General features: G+C 40.2%; 1 protein-coding gene across 1 annotated transcript in view; it reads left to right on the top strand.

The window, feature by feature from the left end:
- Positions 1–22,987, top strand: part of LOC138646080 (dynein axonemal heavy chain 11-like) — a 377,510-nt gene that overhangs the window by 250,808 nt on the left and 103,715 nt on the right. The window contains exons 52-55 of the mRNA XM_069735549.1: positions 5,022–5,156; positions 15,226–15,399; positions 17,088–17,323; positions 18,574–18,696. Coding sequence (XP_069591650.1) covers positions 5,022–5,156; positions 15,226–15,399; positions 17,088–17,323; positions 18,574–18,696 — 668 coding nt within the window. The remainder of the gene's footprint in view (positions 1–5,021; positions 5,157–15,225; positions 15,400–17,087; positions 17,324–18,573; positions 18,697–22,987) is intronic.

Raw genomic sequence — 22,987 nt, 5'->3', positions numbered from 1 at the left:
TTCTTAGAAAGAATAGACTGATGTATCACTACAGTAAAATATAGGAAATCTCATTGGGTTTCAGGCTCTAAATAAAGTAAAAAAATATATACAAAGGTAAAATTTACAACAAGACCCTGCCATACATTTACTTTATAACGGCTTTCCAATCTAGCAACATGTTAGCAGGCACGTTTCTCAATTTACCCCTTATTTAAACATTAAATTTCCGTTTTGCATGAAGTACAAAATAAGTTTTGAAAGGAAGCTGATGATGAAGAAGAAATGCAGCGGGCATTTAATAACTAGAACAACGGCGAGATAATTAACGGGCATGCATAAAGATTCATGCTTTATACCAAAATTTTAATTTTGCACATAAATGTGCCTGATGTAGGCAGCATTTAATCACCTAGCTGACAGGAGTAACTACTTTCATTTAACCTTGACTGAAGATCATGAATTCTAACAGGTTTAATTGGGTACATCATTTAACAGAATGAACAGAGCAAATTTTTCTCAATTCATAGCGTCTGATTGACATGCACCAGCAATGCTACGCCGCGCAATTAACGTTGTTCTGTATTCTAGGTATGGACAGCAATTGCCATAGTGATGTGACATTGTTTGATCATAGCGGCTAAAAAAACAAAAACGAGTTGTCTTACTCCTTGTTCAGAAAAGGGCAAGGTTTAAAATTACAAAAAAATGAGACATTTTTCATTAGTTCCTTCACTGTTTATTAGAATTTAGCCACATTGACATGCCAGAGGTGGAGAGGGCACATTGTAGAAGACCGTGAAAGTTTATCTCTTTTCTCCAAGTCCAAAGCTGCTTTATAGGGTTGGAATAGACCAGAAGGCATAATCAAATTGTGATTATTTTTTTTTTATCCAATTTAAAAATAAGGTTTTCCGTACATTTTGTCATAAAGATTACAATATTTTATCTGAATAATGTATGGTATCATTTTTGTGACATATAAGTAAAAAAATACAAATTTCTTCTAAGAAATAGCTATCATCCATCTATCTATCCCATATCTATCTATCTATCTATCTATCTATCTACAGGTCCTACAGGTAATACTGGCTGATTTATGCATCTAAGCAATGGAAGAGGATTATGTAGGAATAGAGGTGAATGGGTGAACAGCTGTTTAGGCTAAATGGGAAGGTGTTGTCAAAACAGTGAAATGGAACTTGCAAAAAATAACGTAATCTATGATCGATCCAACTTGGTTGATAAATATTTTACATCTATTTGTATAATAATCACTGCCGTATGTTAAATACTGGAAGATCTGCTACCTTTGTAGGTGACAAGTTGGTTATCCAAGAGTCCGATTTTCAGAATAGAGCATGGGGTTGGATGAATGTAAATAGGGAAATAAAAAATAATTTTTTGCAATGTAAGACATACAGGTCCTTCTCAAAAAATTAGCATATAGTGTTAAATTTCATTATTTACCGTAATGTAATGATTACAATTAAACTTTCATATATTATAGATTCATTATCCACCAACTGAAATTTGTCAGGTCTTTTATTGTTTTAATGCTGATGATTTTGGCATACAACTCCTGATAACCCAAAAAACCTGTCTCAATAAATTAGCATATCAAGAAAAGGTTCTCTAAACGACCTATTACCCTAATCTTCTGAATCAACTAATTAACTCTAAACACATGCAAAAGATACCTGAGGCTTTTATAAACTCCCTGCCTGGTTCATTACTCAAAACCCCCATCATGGGTAAGACTAGCGACCTGACAGATGTCAAGAAGGCCATCATTGACACCCTCAAGCAAGAGGGTAAGACCCAGAAAGAAATTTCTCAACAAATAAGCTGTTCCCAGAGTGCTGTATCAAGGCACCTCAATGGTAAGTCTGTTGGAAGGAAACAATGTGGCAGAAAACGCTGTAAAATGAGAAGAGGAGACCGGACCCTGAGGAAGATTGTGGAGAAGGACCGATTCCAGACCTTGGGGAACCTGAGGAAGCAGTGGACTGAGTCTGGTGTGGAAACATCCAGAGCCACCGTGCACAGGCGTGTGCAGGAAATGGGCTACAGGTGCCGCATTCCCCAGGTAAAGCCACTTTTGAACCATAAACAGCGGCAGAGGCGCCTAACCTGGGCTACAGAGAAGCAGCACTGGACTGTTGCTAAGTGGTCCCAAGTACTTTTTTCTGATGAAAGCAAATTTTGCATGTCATTCGGAAATCAAGGTGCCAGAGTCTGGAGGAAGACTGGGGAGAAGGAAATGCCAAAATGCCTGAAGTCCAGTGTCAAGTACCCACAGTCAGTGATGGTGTGGGGTGCCATGTCAGCTGCTGGTGTTGGTCCACTGTGTTTCATCAAGGGCAGGGTCAATGCAGCTAGCTATCAGGAGATTTTGGAGCACTTCATGCTTCCATCGGCTGAAATGCTTTATGGAGATGAAGATTTCATTTTTCAGCACGACCTGGCACCTGCTCACAGTGCCAAAACCACTGGTAAATGGTTTACTGACCATGGTATTACTGTGCTCAATTGGCCTGCCAACTCTCCTGACCTGAACCCCATAGAGAATCTGTGGGATATTGTGAAGAGAAAGTTGAGAGACGCAAGACCCAACACTCTGGATGAGCTTAAGGCCGCTATTGAAGCATCCTGGGCCTCCATAACATCTCAGCAGTGTCACAGGCTGATTGCCTCCATGCCACGCCGCATTGAAGCAGTCATTTCTGCCAAAGGATTCCCGACCAAGTATTGAGTGCATAACTGAACATTATTATTTGTTGGTTTTTTTGTTTGTTATTAAAAAACACTTTTATTTGATTGGATGGGTGAAATATGCTAATTTATTGAGACAGGTTTTTTGGGTTATCAGGAGTTGTATGCCAAAATCATCAGTATTAAAACAATAAAAGACCTGACAAATTTCAGTTGGTGGATAATGAATCTATAATATATGAAAGTTTAATTGTAATCATTACATTATGGTAAATAATGAAATTTAACACTATATGCTAATTTTTTGAGAAGGACCTGTATTATCTATCTATTATCTATCATCTTTGAATCATCTATCTATCTACTATGTACAGTGGGGAAAAATAAGTATTTGTTACATGGACGATTTTGCAGGTTTTCCCATCTACAAAGAATGGAGAGGACTGTAATTTTAACGTAGGTACACTTCACCTGTGAGAGACATAATCTGAAAATAAATGTCATTTGGTTACCACGACAGGGTTGAGGGAGAAGACCGCAGCGTCTGATTGCTTCTGCTCCAGCGCTGAGAAGAAGCACATCTCCTTAATTTTAATGGTGTTTATTCCTTCAGAACAGGGGTTAATCGGCCCTGTTGGAAATCTCTGTGCTCGCAGCTGAGCTCGGTTAGCCACTACTTTCCTCTTTATAATCTGGGCTCTGATGCAGATCCTTGTCAGAGTTAGCATTTGCTGCATGGCTAATGGAGGGAGAGGTGTTCAAATGAGGAGAGTGGGAGGAGTTGTCTGTGACCATTGCTTGGTTAGTATGTATGGTAATTTTCTATCTTCTCTATTTTGTGTTATTTCCCTACCTCCACACCCCGACGCATTCCTCTGTTATATGTGTGTGAATATTTAGTATGCCTGGAGTTTTCAGTTAACCCTTGTTTGTATTAAATGCATACAGCCGCACACTCCGGTCCCGAGTGCCGGCGGCTGTGCCAGGGCTTGATGGAAGAGACTCGTGTGAGATTCTCACATTGAACTCGCAATTGTGACCCGGGCCTAAATGCCACAGCCAATCACTAACTGCAGCAGTTAAGGCGCACTGTCCCGGGAGGTGCACCGTTTTGTACACCCGTTTCTTCTTTTTATTTTACCCCATCTGTGCAGAACATGATGTAGGGGCAGAGATCCTGATTCCAGTGATGTGTCACTTACTGGGCTGCTTGCTGTCATTTTGATTTAATCAAAATTTTATTTGCTGTAGATCTAGCAGTTCTCTAAATGCTGAGCTCTGTAAAACTCCGCCCACACCACTGATTAGCAGCTTTCTGTGTTCACTGTGCATAGGCAGAAAGCTGCCAATCAGTAGTGGGGGTGGGATTATATAGAGCTCATGAATATGCAGGACTACATGGCAGCAGGTTTACTAGTCCCCTAGTGATAATCTCCTGCTGATAAAACTGTGATTTTATCAAAAGTATATTAAGCAGCACAGTAAGTGACACATCGCTCTCTCTACATTATGCTGCTCTCACATTAGGTGGAAAAAACCTGTTTAAATGCACTGTTTCATCACAACACAATAAAATGTAGCTGGTAAAGGTGAGCAACAGATTGCCATGGGTGCTAAGGGCCTTTAAACAAATTCTGTTATTTCTAGAAGTATCCACCAATGTGGAGGTGTATGGGAACTTTACAGACTCGGTACATAATATGCTATTGAGGAGAGGATGGTGGGATAAAAAAATAATTTATGTTGCATCCATACAAACAATTATGTTGACAAAAATATAACAGAGTCCCAGGTACTGGGACAGTTCTCACCCATAGTGACAGTTTTATATGTTGGATCAAGCTGAATGTGCATGTTAATTAGAGGTTTGTAGATATTAGTATGGTCAACTTTAAATAAATTAACATAATATTTAAAAGGAAATTGCCATTTTTTCAGATTAGCCTGGAAGTCCATTTTGGGTGTGGTTGATGCACTCAGTCTATGGACACGCCCCAAGTGGACTTCCAGTCTACTTTACATGTGGCTTCAAGGCCCAATTGCTTCCGACAAGATATGCATCATTTATATTGGTGTTCTACAACCTGTACAGTCATAGCATACTTATTAATATCCTAAAAAAAAAATCACTAACGTAATTTTTGTAGAAATATGACCTGTGGCTTCCTTTTGTGCGTAGCATGTATTTTCTTGCCCTTTGTTCAGGTCTGTTGAATAACATCGTAATGCACATTTGTAATAGTTAATAACCTCGTTTTTCTATTCATTATTTTATAAAGTTTTTTTGAAATTGAGACTTTTCGTATTTTCCTTTTTATCATTTAAAGGAACTAGACACCAACTTGGCCGCCTTAACAGCTGCCTTCGAAAAAGCCACTGCCGAGAAAATCCGCTGTCAAGAGGAAGTGAATAGAACTAACAAGACCATTGAGCTGGCCAACAGATTAGTGAAAGGTCTGGAGGTGAGGTCCTACAGGGCAGGCTAATGAAGCAACCTACAGAAAGTACTTCTTTGTTATACACTACTGATCTGGCAATAACAGAGGCACTTAGCTGGGAAACTGATGAGCTGAAAGGAATTATATCATTATCATGCATTTATTTTCATGGGAGAAACGTATTTCTGACCTTTTCTGTATTTTCAGCACTTCTTTGTTGAGCTTCAGCGGGAACATGAAACGACGAACCTAAGCCAGAAGCCATAAATTTTGGAATATTAAGTATTATGTATCTGCCGTAAATGTGATTAATTAAAATGCAAGGAACGCTAATATCAATAAAACAACGTTAATGGTGCTTTTAAGGACCGGTTTGACGGTGAAGATATTGTCACTTGGCCACTTCTATAACCCTTTATACACATCACGGTGAAATCCGTCATCAACTGATTTTGCATTGATGGCGGTTATGAAATTATCCAACTGATTTGGGTTAATTTTGCTACTTTTTTAGCAAGTACGGATCTCTACATGGAAAGGATTATCAGACAGGCTTATTTAAGACATTAATCCTAATCCAGTCAATAAATTACTCGATTTCCAGAAACGTCTATTTAAAGATTAATTTGGTGAATGCTTCCTCTATGCTTGACTACATTGGTTCATTGCGTTATTTCGCAGTAACAGGATGTGATTGAATTTCAATTGCGTGACCAAATAAAAGGGAATGCCAAAGGTAAGGCAAACCCAGAGCCAAACAATCCGTCTGCCTTTTATTTATTGCTTTAGGTTTGGGAGGAGAAAATTCCCAGAAGAGCAATTGTAAGGTACGGTACCGGAAAATTGGAAAGGTCAATATTTACCAACTAGAGTTGAGCAAAAATGGCAGGCCTGTAAAATAACGCACTTAATCCATATAAAAGGAGTCCTGATACACTCTGACATCCATATAATATTAACACCAGAGTACAGAGTATGACAAGATAATGACATTAGTAGACAGAGAGAAAAGACAACAAAGTGGGAAAAACAATATCAGCAATGCAGAGAACCATGGACCCCTCACACCCGACGCGCGTTTCCCAAAGGAAAGCTTCATCCAAGGGAAAGAGGAACATATAATATATTTACGCCATCAGTTCCTCAATAATAGACTATATAGATCCCCCTGTAGTTTATTGTGCACGCTAATTAATATGCAGCAATAACTACATTTTTCACTAGACATTTCAGTGTTAGAGCGATCACAGCAATTTGACATGCATGCAGGATCTTAAACTTACCTTGTGGCATTGACTTGCTGAATTACAGTGATCTATTTTAATAGGACTGTGTTTGAACCCGTAATGCAAACAGTATATAAATAATTGTGGAGTCTTGCAATGTGCATGTTCAATGCAGCCTTGTTACGTTGGGGGGAAATAGATGCAGCTCAGTATCACAGAATTGCCCTCATATTTCAAAAACTTTTAAAAAAATAAATAAAAAGTTGTAATAAAATTGCTTTTAAAGTAACACGACTGGCTCACGTTTGGCACCTATCCCAATGCACCGTGTAGCTCCGGTCTAAGCTGGTCTATTTAGTAAGAGGTGAGAGTATTATAGGGTTCACATAGGCCAGAAGCATTACTAGCGTCGGAAAAGATCAGGCCAAGCCCAAAGGCATATTTTGTATCCTCCCAAATGCCTTAAAAAAAAGAAAATAACACCAGAGATAACACAGTGATAACTCTCTGAGTACAGATAATGTAGTAGATGTCATGTGCAGTCCCATGTAACACCACAAAAAACAGTGATGACTCTCTAAGTACAATGTAGTAGATGTTTTCTGCAGTCATACAGATAATTCAGTGATAACTTTCTGAGTACAGATAATGTGATAGATGTTACCTGCAGTCCTAGGCAACACCACAGATAACAAAGATAATGTAAATATAACCAGCAGGCTTATGTAACACTATGGACACCATGTGCAGCGGCAATCACACGTGGCAATACTGTTCTGCTTAATAAAAATGTCACTGTCTGCTAGGGAAAGGACGTGTCTTCTGCAGTCTTGCTGCTACTCAAGCCAGTCTGCTGCGCCTTATGCTTCTCCTGAGTCCACCAGAAACTATAGAAATACATAACTACAGGATACTATTGATTGACTACTATGACTGTGGCACTGTATATATATATATATATGTATCTTTGCTGAGGAAATTGTATTTAGGAGCACTATTCATAGGTCTCTGGGGCACAATGGATGTCAAGTCTCATGTTTGGTAATTTTTCATTTATGGGACTGTTGATTCACTTGAGTGCTGTGCTTGACTTCCTCCAGCAATCCCACTAACAAAGAATGTGGAGGTCGAGCATACACACCACTGCTCAATTCAAGACCAGGCTCTGTAGGCCCCAGTTCTCAGGATACAACACCCTGTTCTTGGGATCTTTGGTGGGCCCATAGATCAGACACTCAGCCATTAGTAAGTTACCCCTATCCAAAGAATAGTGGATAACTTACTATTTTCGGAATAATCCTTTAAATGGTTGTCCGGTTCTATAATATTGATGACCTGACTTTAGGGTAAGTCATATTAGATTGGTTGGGATGTGACACCCTCCAACAATCAGCTGTTATAAACACTCTTTAATTGAAGCTGAAACACTAGGCAGTGGCTGATAATAGCTGATTAGTGGAGGTGATGAGTATCAAGCACTCACCAATCTAATCTTGATGACCTATGCAATGTCATCATATCACCAGACAACTCCTTTAACCCCAAACCTGTTTTCACCTTCATGACCAGGCCAAATTTTACAATTCTGATGTCACTTTATGTGGCGTATCCAGGGGGTGGCAGGCGGGCATCTGTCCTGACTACATCAGGCCGCCTGACACAGTGGTCTGAGATGTCTTACCTGTGGCTACATTTTGCCGTCCCCCAGACTTGGAGTCAAGCTGACAGCCGGCTCAAAAATGCAGAGCGCTGTCTCCCAATGTCCAATTGTATTCGCCTCATTGGGTGGGACATCTACTATATAATTGTCTAAGGGTCACTTCCGTCTTTCTGTCTGTCCTTCTGTCTGTCTGTGTCGGATATCCCAAGTCGCTGACTTGTCGTGGCAAAATGGCCACGACCAATCAGCGACGGGCACAGTCCGGCGGCAAAATGGCCGCTCCTTACTCCCCGCAGTCAGTGCCCGCTCCATAATCCCCTCCAGTCAGCGCTCACAAAGGGTTAATGGCAGCGTTAATGGACTGCGTTATGCCACGATGTAACACACTCTGCTAATGCTGCTATTAACCCTGTGTGACCAACTTTTTACTATTGATGCTGCCAATGCAGCATCAATAGTGAAAAGATCTAATGTTAAAAATAATAATAAAAAAAATCATTATATACTCACCTTCTGTTGGCCCCCCAGATCCAGCCATGACCTTTCCGGCTCCTCGCGACACTCCGGTGACCGGTCCATGCATTGCGGTCTCGCGAGATGATGACATAGCGGTCTCGCGAGACCGCTACGTCATCATCTCACGAGACCGCAATGCACTCTTGGGTCCGGAGTGTCGCTAGGAGCATCGGTAAATGCCTCGGCTGGATCCGGAGGGCCGACGGAGGGTGAGTATATAACTATTTTTTATTTTAATTCTTTTTTTAACAGGGATATGGTGCCCACATTGCTATATACTACGTGGGCTGTGTTAGATACTGCATGGGCTGTGTTATATACTATATCTCTGTGTTATATACTATGTGGGCTGTGCTATATACTACGTGGCTGTGGTATATATTTCGTGGCTGGGCAATATACTACATCACTGTGCTATATACTACGTGGCCTGTGTTATATACTGCATTGGCTGTGTTATATACTACGTCTCTGTGCTATATACTACGTTGCTGTGCAATATATTACATGGCTGTGCTATATACTACGTGGCTGTGGTATATATTACGTGGCTGGGCAATATACTACATCGCTGTGCTCTATACTACGTGGCCTGTGTTATATACTGCATGGGCTGTGTTATATACTACGTCTCTGTGCTATATACTACGTGGCTGTGCTATATACTACGTGGCTGTGCAATATATTACATGGCTGTGCAATATATTATGTGGCTGGGCAATATACTACGTGTCTGTGCTATATACTACATGGCTGGGCAATATACTAGGTGGCTGGGCAATATACTACGTGGCTGCGCAATATACTACGTGGCTGCACAATATACTACGTGTCTGTGCTATTTACTACGTTGGGCTGTGTCATATACTACGTGGGCTGTGTTATACGCTACTTGGCTGTGCTATATTTCTCTGCTGTATCTGTGCATCATGAATCGTGGTATGTGTTAAAGGGGGGCCCACTGAGACTCTTTCGCCCGGGGCCCTCAAAAACCTGGAGCCGGCTCTGGCTTCACTGATTGGTCACGCCCGGCCACGAACTATCAGCGACAGTCGCAGTCCGCCTGCGAATTGGCGCGGAATTTGAACCACGCTTCGCTAATTATTATTATTATTTATTTATATAGCACCATTAATTCCATGGTGCTGTACATGAGAAAGGGTTTACATACAGAGTTATAGATATCGTTTACAGTAAACAAGTTTACAGTGACAGACTGGTACAGAGGGGAGAAGACCCTGTCCTTGCGGACTTACATTCTAATTGGTCGCGGCCGGCCGGCCGAATCCTGTGTGTAAATTGCATTATTCTGAAAACTTCATAAATGAACTACATACATATTCTAGAATACCCGATGCTTAAGAATTGGGCCACCATCTAGTTCCCTATAATGAGGCAGATGGAGGCACTGTGGAAGCCATAGGACATGTGATCCGGCGGTGTCTGTCTTTTTAGGATTGCATAAAAGTGCCGTCAGCCACAGTTTTGTGCACCTCTGAAAAGAAGGACTCCGCTGAACAGAGGTCAGATGGAGTCCACAGTAAATCTGCTGCCTCATTATAGTGAATGGATTTGTCAGGGTTTCATCTGAATCATGTCACTCAGAGATAAAGATGGAAACACTCATGTAAGTGCTCAGCGTAGCGCGCAGGATAAATGTGATCCAAAATGTTATGTAAAAACACAGTACATACTGTGATAAAGATGTGACATTCATATAATATCATATGTGACATAATGCCTATATGTTACCAGCTTTTGGGAATGTTTTAAGCACATATTTAGACACTTATTGTTAATACTAGTGGTTTTGATACTTAATATGAACACAAAGTATTATTTTAATGTTACATTCAGCTTGTATGGCTTCTTTAGAATCTCTTGAAGGTTAAATTTATTGTAGCTTTTGACAGTTCTGCGGAAAAGCTCCATTATAAAATCTACTTATAAAAACATTAGCTTTTATATATGACTGGGATCAATGGTTATTGTTAATAATAAACTGCTAGTAAATAAAGGAATCTCAAATTATAGTATCAATGACCGCATTGTTATTAAAAATAATAATGCTATTTTTTCATGTAATTATCTTATGCCTCCATTATTTCATTTCTTGTTACTTGATCAAAAATTGTTTTTTTATTGAACGCAGTAGACATAGACCTGGCCAAGTGCTGGTTATGTAATGCATTGGCTTAGATGAAGGGTATGTGCACACGCTGCGGATTTTGCTGCAGATCCGCAGCGGATCCGCAGCTGCGGGTCCGCAGCGGTTTCCGATGCGTTTACAGTATAATGTAAACCTATGGGAAACGAAATCTGCAGTGCACATGCTGCGGAAAAAAACGCGCGGAAACGCAGCGATTTACATTCCGCAGCATGTCAATTCTTTGTGCAGATTCCGCTGCGGGTTTACACCTGCTCCAATAGAAAACTGCAGGTGTAAACCCGCAGCGGAATCCGCAATAGAAACCGCGATAAATCCGCAGGAAAAACCGCAGCGGTTTTGCACTGCGGATTTATCAAATCCGCTGCGGAAAAATCCGCAGCCCTCACAGATATGTGTGCACATACCCGAAAGGGACTTTCAACTTTATCTTTATTTTAACAAATGTGTTGGGTGATGGATTTATTAATATAAAAGCCTTGCATGTTCTAATTTGTGAAGCATTTCCCCCTTGTTGATGCAGCCTGTATTACAGACGTCACACCTCTCCTGTTATCAAAAATGGCCATTAATAGAGGCGCATGTGGCCAGACCTGTCTTCCAATTGAAAAACAGCTTTTCCAATTCCAGTTTTTTCATTTTTTTAATGGACATATCTGGTCACATGTTCGCCCATCACTCGTTATTATAAGAACAGGAGAACTGTGCAGTCAGTGATGAAGGAGGAGGAGAACCTGTAACACTTATGTATTAGTAAGTGCCACAAAAGAGCTGTTTAAAAAGTGAGTAACCCTTGTAATAATAATTTTATTTTAATAGCGCCAACATAATCTGTAGCACTTTCCATTTAACAGACTATTTACAAAATGAATCTATGAAACAGTAGACACAGAAAGCGCCCATTATAGGCATTTTTAGGCATCTCCAGGATAGGCTATCAATGTGTGGTCAGTAGGAATCAGATTCACTAGCTCCTGAAGTTTTCTTCTTTCTGCAACTCAAACCCCTATTGATCACACTTTGAAATCCATCATAAATACATGCATAGCCTGAAGCTTCTGGGCCCCAATGCAAAATTGCCAACAGGGCCCCAAGATATTATAGGTTTTTAATAATAGTGGACTTTTTATATGGGCCAAAAGGACCTTTTGGGCCCTCCCCCCGCTATACGTACCACATCTGACTCCAACCCTTGAACCCATTGCACCTCAAGGGTAGGCCATCAGTGTTGGATTCTAGAAACCTCACTTCTAAAGTAGTTGCCTGATGGAAAAACATATTTTATAAATGGCAAAGAATGGGTAAAGATAAAAAAAAGTAAAGAAGCAATACTCACCTTAATCCCCAGCACTTCCGTTCTGTCTTTCCCCCAGTCTTTACTTCTTGCTGCAATGAAAATGTCCCTACTGGGGGACATGTGATTAATGTTGCATAGTGGTGATCCTTTACAGTCAGTGATTGGTTGGAACAGTCACATGTTCCTCAGTAGGGACATTTGCTTTGCAGCAGGAAGTAAAGAGAAAGAGTGAGCCAGGAGTGATGGGGGATCGGTGAGCTCAGTATCGCTTCTTTTATTGGTCTTTTTACTATCCAGCTACGTAGGTTACACTATAGGACTGCAGAGGAGTAACAGTAGCACAGTGAATAGTTACTGCTAAAGTACCATTTTAGATTATTATGGACAAGACGAACATCTAAGTAAAGACTACAATCTTCCATCTTGCTTTATATCCTAGGGAGAGTACATCTACACTTATTGCAGCCATCTATAAAATATGAGATTATAATAACGCTACATATCGGCCCAATTTCATTTGCAAAATTTAAACAAAGGATTTACCTTGACATTAAATTATTCGGAAACCGATTATCTGCCTCTTACATCTCCACCTCCAGTGGTAGACGGCACCGCATCGCTCGCAGCAAAGCTGCTCCTTCAAGGTGCTCGCTGTCAGGCCATAGATCACAGTAATCTGGTAATTGATGCGTCAGGTAGGAAACAGTGTTACATTCTACTAGTTATTTGTTGGCTCATTGCTCCCTTGTTATGTGAAGCTGTAGCGCTACACTGATACATTCTCTACGGAAAATAATAAACTACATAGAAGCTCGGCCTCTGGGTAATTAGCAATGATTATATCCCCATATATCCAAAGAAAAGCAAAACACCTTATTATAAGAACAACTATCGCCATCATCAGAACCGAAAAAGTACCATAAGTCAAAAAGTATACTCTAAAATAATAATACTCCAACATTCCATATACTGTTATATTGTTTGATTGTTTTTCTCTTATTGGAATACCCTTCCTTAGTAATGATAAAATATGTATAATACCCTACACAGCCACAGCGAAGGTCGCAATCCATGCCCTTGCCTTGCAAAACCCTTAGAAGTCTGAAGCTGCAGTGAGGGAGTATTCACACATTACAGTCACTGGTGGATGTTTTGCAAAATTATGGCTTATGCTGATATTTTTGCCACAGTTTTTGCTGAGCTTGTAATAATAACTAATAACAGCAAAAGCCTCAATATGGCCACAAACTCTTACAGAGAACCTCCCGCTATCTTTAGGGTATCTGGGCATTAGGTCTTTTTTAAAGTGGCTTCCACCTGGAACCCGCCTGAAAAAGGTCCTCCAAAACCACCGCAGTGCACATGCTCAGTCTTTTATTACTTCTTTTAATCACTTCAGGGTTCAGAAACAGTAAAAAAAAAGAAGAAGCATGTGGCTACTGCTAGGAAGGTGCTCACCACCATTGTGGAAAGTGCAGGCAAAAGACATCAGCGACAGAATAAGAACCTGCAATGTGGTCACCATAGCTAATTGGGACCGTATCCCTAGAGCTAACATACAACCGAAAAAAAAATCCCAATTGGGTCTCCAGAGAAATCAGCACTATATAGATTGATTATTAAATAATCACCACCAGTAATATACGAATGCTCGGAGATACCAATAAGGAGAAAAACAGGGGGTATTACAAAGAAAATATAAATCAATTTTATTGCGCATATTAAGATATGCAGACAATATTAGTGGCATTAGATAGAAGAACAGCTAAAGAAATATCGGCAACATGAGGATGGAAAATAAGTGCCATAATAAGCCTTTTGTATAAGCTATTTACCTTAGGATATGGTGCAGGCCTTGTGCTGGGGCACCGGTTAGACACGCAGGAGTCTCAACGCGCGTTTCACCGCCCTCGGCTTCGTCAGGAGCTTATACAAATGGCTTTATTGTGCTTTCCTATTGCGGACTATTGAGTGCATTACTTCCATATACTATTCTGTCTAATGACGAACAACTTGATCACATAGACCTAAATGGTAGCCATTTGATATGGTCATTTTGGCATTGTTCATTTTTTACCAATGGCATGACTATTGTAGTATATTGGAGAGACATACTTATACTATACTTTGTGTTGCATTTTTCTCTGGTCGGCACTTATTTTCCATCCTCATGTTGCCAATATTTCTTTAGCTGTTCTTCTATCTAATGCCACTAATATTGTCTGTATATCTTAATATGTGCAATAAAATTGATTTATATTTTCTTTGTAATACCCCCTGTTTTTCTCCTTATTGGTATCTCCGAGCATTCGTATATTACTGGTGGTGATTATTTAATAGTCAATCTATATAGTGCTGATTTCTCTGGAGACCCAATTGGGATTTTTTTCGGTTGTATGACATCAGCGACAGAGCCTCTGCTATTATTATTATGCATTGCTTATATAGCTCCAACATATTCCGCAGCGCTTTACACACATTATCATCGCTGTCCCCGTTGGGGCTCACAATCTAGGTTCCCTATCAATTTGTCTTGGAATGTGGGAGGAAACCAGAGAACCCGGAGGAAACCCACGCAAACACGGGGAGAACATACAAACTCCTCGCAGATGTTGTCCTTGGTGGAATTTGAACCCAGGACCTCACCACTGCAAGGATGCAGTGCTAACCTCTGAGCTACCTCTGCTAAAATGACCCCAAAGTTGCCTGTGAAGGTGCTTCATTAAAAGGACTGTCTGCATGTTCTTGAAGTAGCATTGCCGCCGGAAAAAATATGTCATGTAAGCATACTCACTAGGGTATGTGCCCATTAAGTTATTTAAGTTTTTGGAGCAGAAACTCTCCAAATCATCCTGAAACTTTGGCTTAGTTTCCGCGCCAAAGAGTCAGTAAATATTCAGTGTGCATATACCGTTACTTTGGACAAGGGGTCCAGAGAACCAAGGCTATCATGGTAATCAGTATGCTACCAGATCCCTCCTAAACATATTTATATAAGGGTGGATATACTTGTTTCTCAAAAGTTTACAGTTTTTGGAAATATATATACCGTATATATTAAAAATATTTCTGCTTTTTATAGCACAGCCATGCCTGCCCAAAGGATTCATTAAAGTCAATTGGTCTGAGCTGTATATATATATATATATATACGCAGCATGTTTTCTTACAATTCTGGACACCCCCTTTAAGTCAGGTCATTAACAATGGAATATTTTTGTTTGCAGTCAGAAAACGTCCGATGGGCTCAGTCTGTTGCTTTATACCGTAAGCAGGAGCAAACACTGTGCGGAGATATCCTGCTCACAGCGGCCTTCATATCGTATGCCGGCTCATTTTCCAAGAAGTATCGTCATGAACTTGTAGAACATTTGTGGATGCCATACTTACGAACTCAGAAAGTGAGATTTGTGTATTGTTAGGAACCGTTTGCTCAATGAAACTTAAAAGAGTTAAATTTAGACTAAGGCTACTTTCACACATCAGGCTTTTTGTTTCAGGCACAATCCTTCAATTTTTGGAAAAAACGGATCCGATTTTTTCCCATAGAGTTGTATTAGCGCCGGATTGTGCCTGATGGCCAGATGTTTCATCTGATTTTTTCCGGATCCGTCCAAATAGTCGTTTCCGGCGGACGGAGAAAACGTCCACTGCAACTTTTTTTTGTCCGGCGGAAAAAAACGCACAGTGACGGAATCGGCCAAAAACACCTGAAACGGAGGTGTGAAACAATGAATCCGGCGCTCGGATCTGGTTTTCAAAGCATTTTCCATACAAATCATGTAGATTTTCCATTCTGGTCGCTCTCTCTCTCTTTTCCCCGGAACCAGGAAGTCAAAAATCCATGCGCGATCCAGCTAAAAAACGGATCCGGAGCATCAGTTTTTCACAATTTACGTCGGATCCGTTTTTTATCAAATTAGCCGTATTTAGCCTGAAAACAAAAAACTGATGTGTGAAACTAGCCTTAAGGTACCGTCACACTAAGCGACGCTGCAGCGATACCGACAACGATCCGGATCGCTGCAGCGTCGCTGTTTGGTCGCTGGAGAGCTGTCACACAGACCGCTCTCCAGCGACCAACGATGCCGGTAACCAGGGTAAACATCGGGTTACTAAGCGCAGGGCTGCGTTTAGTAACCCGATGTTTACCCTGGTTACCATCGTTAAAGTAAAAAAAACAACCACTTCATACTTACCTACCGCTGTCTGTCCTCGGTGCTCTGCTTCTCTGCTCTGGCTGTGAGCACAGCGGCCGGAAAGCAGAGCGGTGACGTCACCGCTCTGCTTTCCGGCTGACCGGCGCTCACAGTCAGAGCAGAGAAGCAGAGCACGGAGGACAGACAGCGGTAGGTAAGTATGAAGTGGTTGTTTTTTTTACTTTAACGATGGTAACCAGGGTAAACATCGGGTTACTAAGCGCGGCCCTGCGCTTAGTAACCCGATGTTTACCCTGGTTACCAGCGAAGACATCGCTGAATCGGTGTCACACACGCTGATCCAGCGATGTCAGCAGGAGAGCCAGTGACGAAATAAAGTTCTGGCCTTTCTTCCCCGACCAGCGACATCACAGCAGGGGCCTGATCGCTGCTGCCTGTCACACTGAACGATATCGCTAGCGAGGACGCTGCAACGTCACGGATCGCTAGCGATATCGTCTAGTGTGAAGGTACCTTAAGACTACATGGAAACAAGTGTTGTAAGACATTGAGTTTGCAGTGATGCATTGTGACCTTACTTCTAATACGTCACATTGTGTCTTGTCTTGATTTAATTATGAAATCGGGTGACAAATTTGCTTTAAGATCAGGAGCAAGAAATATAATTACATATTGTATATATTGTGCTTTTATATTTTCATTATAAGATGGTATTGAAAACTCAAAGCCAGCCTGTGTACTGTGGGGGCACGCTATTCTATAGCAGATAAGATGTTAAAAAATGAAATCAAAATTGCTTTATTAGTGTTGGAATTTTTAGAGTTACGGTGATATTTTCTCCGTTTTTTTTTTCCATAAGGTTTTTGAGAGCAGGCAATGTTTCACCGCTTTTGACCAGTTTTGCTCACTTAGTTTGCCATCTATTTTAGGTTCTTATTCCAATGACAGAAGGACTTGATCCTATTTGTATGTTGACTGATGATGCAACTACGGCAAAATGGAACAACGAGGGACTGCCCAGTGATAAAATGTCTATTCAGAATGGCACCATATTGTCAAACTGTGAACGATGGCCGCTAATGATTGACCCCCAACTTCAAGGCATCAAGTGGATTAAAAGCAGATATGGATCCAGATTGAAAGTCATTCATCTAGGCCAGAAAGGGTAATAATCTTAAAAAGAGAGCTCTGCGTTCTATATTGTATTTAGAACATGGAAATGTTGCAAATTGCACAACATTTGGGGCCCAAAAACAATAATAATCGCCCCCTGTGTGTTTGGGGTTGTGCAATGCAAACACAATAACCTTATATTTTTAAATGTACTTCTTCACTCGGATTTTTTTTTCATTGTTCCTTTTTTTTCCTAAAATGTAAACTTATTAAACTTTCTATTATTCAATTTTTTCTACCATTTTGCTGTAACCGAGTGTCTGTAATTCCTTTATCTAGCTGTGTGATCTGCAAAAATGTTACAAATCTTTCAGAACTCCTGTTCCTGGTTCTGACAGCTTTCTCTGCTCTCCCACTCTTTTCTCTCATTTGGTTGGCATAACAGCAGAGAGGATGGAGAAGGGATTGTACTCAGGTCTCAAGAAAAAAGAGGGAAAAACAACCTACAGTCTCAAGGACAGTCTCAAGGAGAGCAGAGAGAACAGGCTACAGAAAGGGAGATAGCAAAATACGAGAATAAGAGCAGAACAGAAGCTTTGCTGATAAAGACCGCAGCCACCTGGAACATGGAGACCTAACATCCGGCATATATATCTGGGAGAAACACTCCCACAAGAGAAAAATATTAAAATTGCATTAGGCTGTGTTACGCCCACAGGTGGCGCACTTGGATTTGTGGACCCACTGTGCCACAGGGGCGGGTCTGCGAAGTGGCTAACTGGTGTTCACTGGAGCTCCGGATGGTGGAGACAGACTGGGCTGCAGGTAGCTGCCAGGTACCATGCCTAGGCAGGCGCCGTTACCGCAGCTGCTGACCCCAGGGGTCAGGTTCACTGACACGGAGAAGGGCTACGTTCAGACAGTTCTAGGATACTGAATCAAGGACTGGCTACATACGGACCAGTGAACAATTTTCAGGCACTGGCTGCACCGAGACCAGGGTACTTCGAATTCAGGACTGACCGCACCAGGACTAGGGAACAACCTTCATTCAGTGGCTGCACTGAAACCAGGGATTCGGGTTCAGGACACTGGCCACACCAGAACCAGGGGACAACGTTCAGGAAGTGGCTGCACTAGGACTAGGGATTCGGGTTCAGAACACTGGCCACACTGGAACCAGGGGACCTCACAACTGCGCTGGGGGAACACTACGCTACCTAATGACTAAATTCATTGCTTGGCAACTCCCTATGACTATGTAATTAGTAGCTTAGAATGTTTTCTTAATTTCCTCCACAGATACGTAGATGTCATAGAACAAGCAGTTGTGACTGGTGACCCAGTTCTGATAGAAAATTTGGAAGAATCTATTGACCCTGTGCTTGACCCACTACTTGGGCGAAATACACTTAAAAAGGGAAGGTAATAATTATTTTCCTGTAACCCAGAATAAAATTTGATATTATGTCACTAGTGTTGCATCTACATAAATTCTGTATCCCTTGGGGAAAAATGGTCTCACACTAATGTCTACTACCGGAGAAGCTTGTAGATGCGAGGGGAAGCAGTTTGCACACAGTGTGAACTATAAACTACACCAGCTTCATTAACGTGGACATCCTCGGTGTCTCCGCTGTCAGAGTAGTTAACAAATGCAATTATATTAATAATTGGAATAATGTAACTAATACATCTTCAAGGGAGAATGATATATGTTGTTTAACATACTGCACTCGGCTAGTTCCTTTTGATTAATATGTCAGCTTTGTCTGACCTTGAGTAGGTCATAGTATTCTTAAAAGTCTAATATGACATTGCAAATGGCACAGTAAGCACTGAGCATAAGGGACTTTTCATGGAGGTGATCTATAATTTTTCCTGTGGTAACATTCTCTGTATTTCTTAAAGTAACGCTCCAGCATTTTTTTTTATTTTACTTTTGGAGTCGTATCACAAATCTAAGCTCCCTGCCCCTACTCTTAGAGTTTCCAGCCATCGTCTTCACCTTCTATCAGCGCCGCTCTGGTCGGTCTTCAGCAGTTTGTGACCTGCCGGAACGCTCAAGTGTTTGCCAGTGGTCAATTTTCAATATAAGTCTATGAGTCTGGTTATGGCTCACATAGATTTGCATTGAGAGCTTGTAACCATTACCTCTGACTTTCGGACGGTCAGAAGTTGCAGTCACAAGGTGGCGGGACTGGAGTGGCGCTGATAAAAGGAAAAGACAGTGGCGGGTAAGTGTCAGATTTGGGTCAGGGACCTTAGATTAATAGCACCACTCCAGCTCTGAAAAAGAAAAAAAACACTGCAGTGGTGTTTTAAGATGAACTTTCAAATCTACCTACCAGTATGACAAATATGTAATGTATTTTGCTGGTAAAAGGGCATACATGAAGAAGGATACATCCATAGTTATAAAAAGCAGATACAACACTTTCATTGTGATGCTTAGGAAATTCAGCGGAGACATATCAGACAAAACCTGTGATCAATCCAAGATCATCATCATTTTTCTTACTTAATTTTACAAGTTAATTTCATTAATATACAGAAATACAGATGAAGTTCAGAAGGATCACAGAGTGAGTTATGTCAAGGCAATAACATTCCAATAGTTTAGATGACCATTGAAAACATTTCCACCAACCCGATAAATGGGCAGTGGCTTAAAAAAGTCTTGTATGGCACAATCCATGGAGAAAGTTTCTTCCCGCTAGGCAAGGAATATTATTGATGCCAAACAAAAACTCTCTTGACGGCGCCATTCATCAGATCAAAAAATAAACAATAGCCTTCTTGTTTTAGCTTCTTTTTCTTTTTTTTTTCAAGTTAGTTAATAAATTATGTAGATAATCAGAACCCAACAAATTAATTCAACTATTTCCAATGTAAGGCTGTATTCACATTTGCATTTTGCCTTTTTACCTGACAAATAGGACATTCATTTTTTTCTGTCAGTTAGCATTTTTTTCTATTTTTTTAGTAATATTAGCCTTTTACTCTGTGGAAAAAGCTGAATTACTATTTTTATCAAGCTCGAGCTAGTTTTCTTAATTAAGTAAAATGTAAACCACAAAAGGGGTTCTTGAGAGAGACAAAATTTGGCAAAGAAGAAACTTTTTTGTGACTTTTTTTCTCAATTTTTTTTTACTGAAACTCAGAAACTATGAAGTACATTAGTCTTCATTGTTATGTGGCATAGTTACTTACTTTTAGGACATTTTGTGACCAATATTTTTTTTTTCATGCAGCATGCTCTTTGTATAGTGCTTATTATATATGTATTCTTCCATGGGCTTTTATTTAGGATGTCAAAGACGCATGTAAAAAATTGATAATAAAAAAAAAACCCATGGAATAAAAAGGAATAATATTTATTAGCTTTTTAAGCCAAGAAAAACTACTTTCTTATATGTGATCGTAAACATGCATATTCCATTAGTTACCCAACATATAATCTTTTCAGTCCAGTCCTATCAGTAATAAAAAAAATGCTCTTAAAGGGAACCTGTCACCCCGAAAATCGCGGGTGAGGTAAGCCCACCGGCATCAGGGGCTTATCTACAGCATTCTGTAATGGGAGGCGCCGCAGCGGACCAGAGACGCCCATCCGACCTGACCAGCAGTGGGACCGCCCCTGGGTAAGTATAATATAACGTCTTTTTCTCCTTTTTCAGGTAACATCGGGGGCTTATCTACAGCATTACAGAATGCTGCAGATAAGCCCCTGATGCCGGTGGGCTTACCTCACCCGCGATTTTCGGGGTGACAGGTTCCCTTTAAGAATCCTCAAATCCTCCATAAATATTATCATAAGAATTCTCCCAGATTCGTGGACTATTAGAAGTTTGTCATTTATTTTTACTTATAAGTTGTCGATCTCCTTATCTTCGATCTGCAACCTCTCTAATCACTGTAAATGTATTTTCTTCTAATTATAACATACAAGATTTCTTCAGGTTTGGGTTTTCAGCCTATAAATAGGTGGTGTTTTTATTTCACACAATCAGTATTTCATCACTGATTAGGGTCACTTCATTATTCCCAATGTCTAATTATGTTTATCAATTACAATCATTTATTTTAATAGCAAATTGCAGGTAACCCAGGCAGTCTTCTCCTTAATTACCTAAGGAAAGTGCATGCATCTTTGTGTGTGCGTGACAGTGGATGTGCGCGCGTCGTATATATATATTTTTTCTGTACTTTGCAAAATATTTGGCTTCCTTGCACAAATGCCCTATCAGACACCCCAGATCATAACTGTAGCAGAGCCCTCTACATGCTGAGTATTGATCCAGCTGAACGCACTTGCACAGTTCAACACTACTCTGAAAGGTATGTTTAATTTCTTACTCTCTTGGGGGTATTTGATTCAAGGAGTGATTTCATGGAGCGTTGTGACTCAGAAAATGACTACTACTTATAACATTTTGGTTGACATTCTGAATTTCAATGACTGTTGACTTCAAAACAAACACTTTGGCAGACGGGCGACATGAAAAAAACGTACAAGATCTACGGAATCAGTAGGAAAATAAGAAAGTATTTCTTAAGATTAAGTAACGATCAAGCATTTATCAAATGTAAATAAGATATTATGGACCTTTTTAAGTATGGCATTTTAAGAATTGTTCTTTTCAGGACTGTGCTAATAATAAGAATTCTGGAGAATATTGACCCTACGTAATCCTAAGGATATCAATTATGATCACAAATTATATGATGAAATTGCTATTTTTGCCATCTCAAAATATAAAATAATATGAAAAATATGAAAATGTGCATGACATTTTAAAATAATACTAAATTAGATTTTAAAATTATTATTTAACTTCTGTTGAATGTAACAATAGGAACGGATAATCTGTATAGTACAGACACAACTCATTCTGAGCAGTAGATAATAAATAGCTGAGTGATGTTTTTAACCAATAATTATAAGGGCATAGTCACACGTTGTAATCGTATCATGGTTTAACACAGTATTAGTAAAAATGCAAATACTGACAGTTCTTTTAAAGCAATATTGCATATTAATAAAACATTATTCTTTATTTTAAATTATGTTATGAAATATTCCTATGTAGAATTTAGTTTAGGGCTGTATGTAAATTACTGTACATTTTCTGGAATGTTTGTTCATTCATTATTGATGTGATTTTTGCATTTAATTAATGTACAATTGTAGAATATTTTTTTATTTAAGTTTGCATGATTCTTTTATTGAGATCATGACTTTAGCTGCTATCATTGCATACCTAATAATAATAATCTTTATTTTTTATATAGTGCTAACATATTCCGCAGCGCTTTACTGTTTTGCACACATCATCGCTGTCCCCAATGGGGCTCACAATCTAGAATCCCTATCAGTATGTCTTTGGAATGTGGGAGGAAACCGGAGTACCCGGAAGAAACCCACGCAAACACGGGGAGAACATACAAACTCCTTGCAGATGTTGTCCTTGATGGGATTTGAACCCAGGACTCCAGCGCTGCAAGGCTGCCATGCTATCCACTGAGCCACCGTGCTGCCCCTACATATTAGATGTTTATCAGTGATGAGTGTTGGACCCGTTGAAGCGTCTGATCAATGCGAAACGGCCGTCATCCTCCGCTGCACCAGCTCCCCTGCATCTATGTACAACTTGCATTGAATAAAGAAAGGATTGCTTTACTGCTTCACGGAGTGCCACCTATTTTTTCCTCT

This window comes from Ranitomeya imitator, chromosome 7 (genome assembly GCF_032444005.1).
Source record: "Ranitomeya imitator isolate aRanImi1 chromosome 7, aRanImi1.pri, whole genome shotgun sequence".
Classification (NCBI taxonomy): domain Eukaryota; kingdom Metazoa; phylum Chordata; class Amphibia; order Anura; family Dendrobatidae; genus Ranitomeya; species Ranitomeya imitator.
Note: the sequence above shows the minus strand (reverse complement) of the source record. Positions and strands in the feature narration are given on the sequence as shown.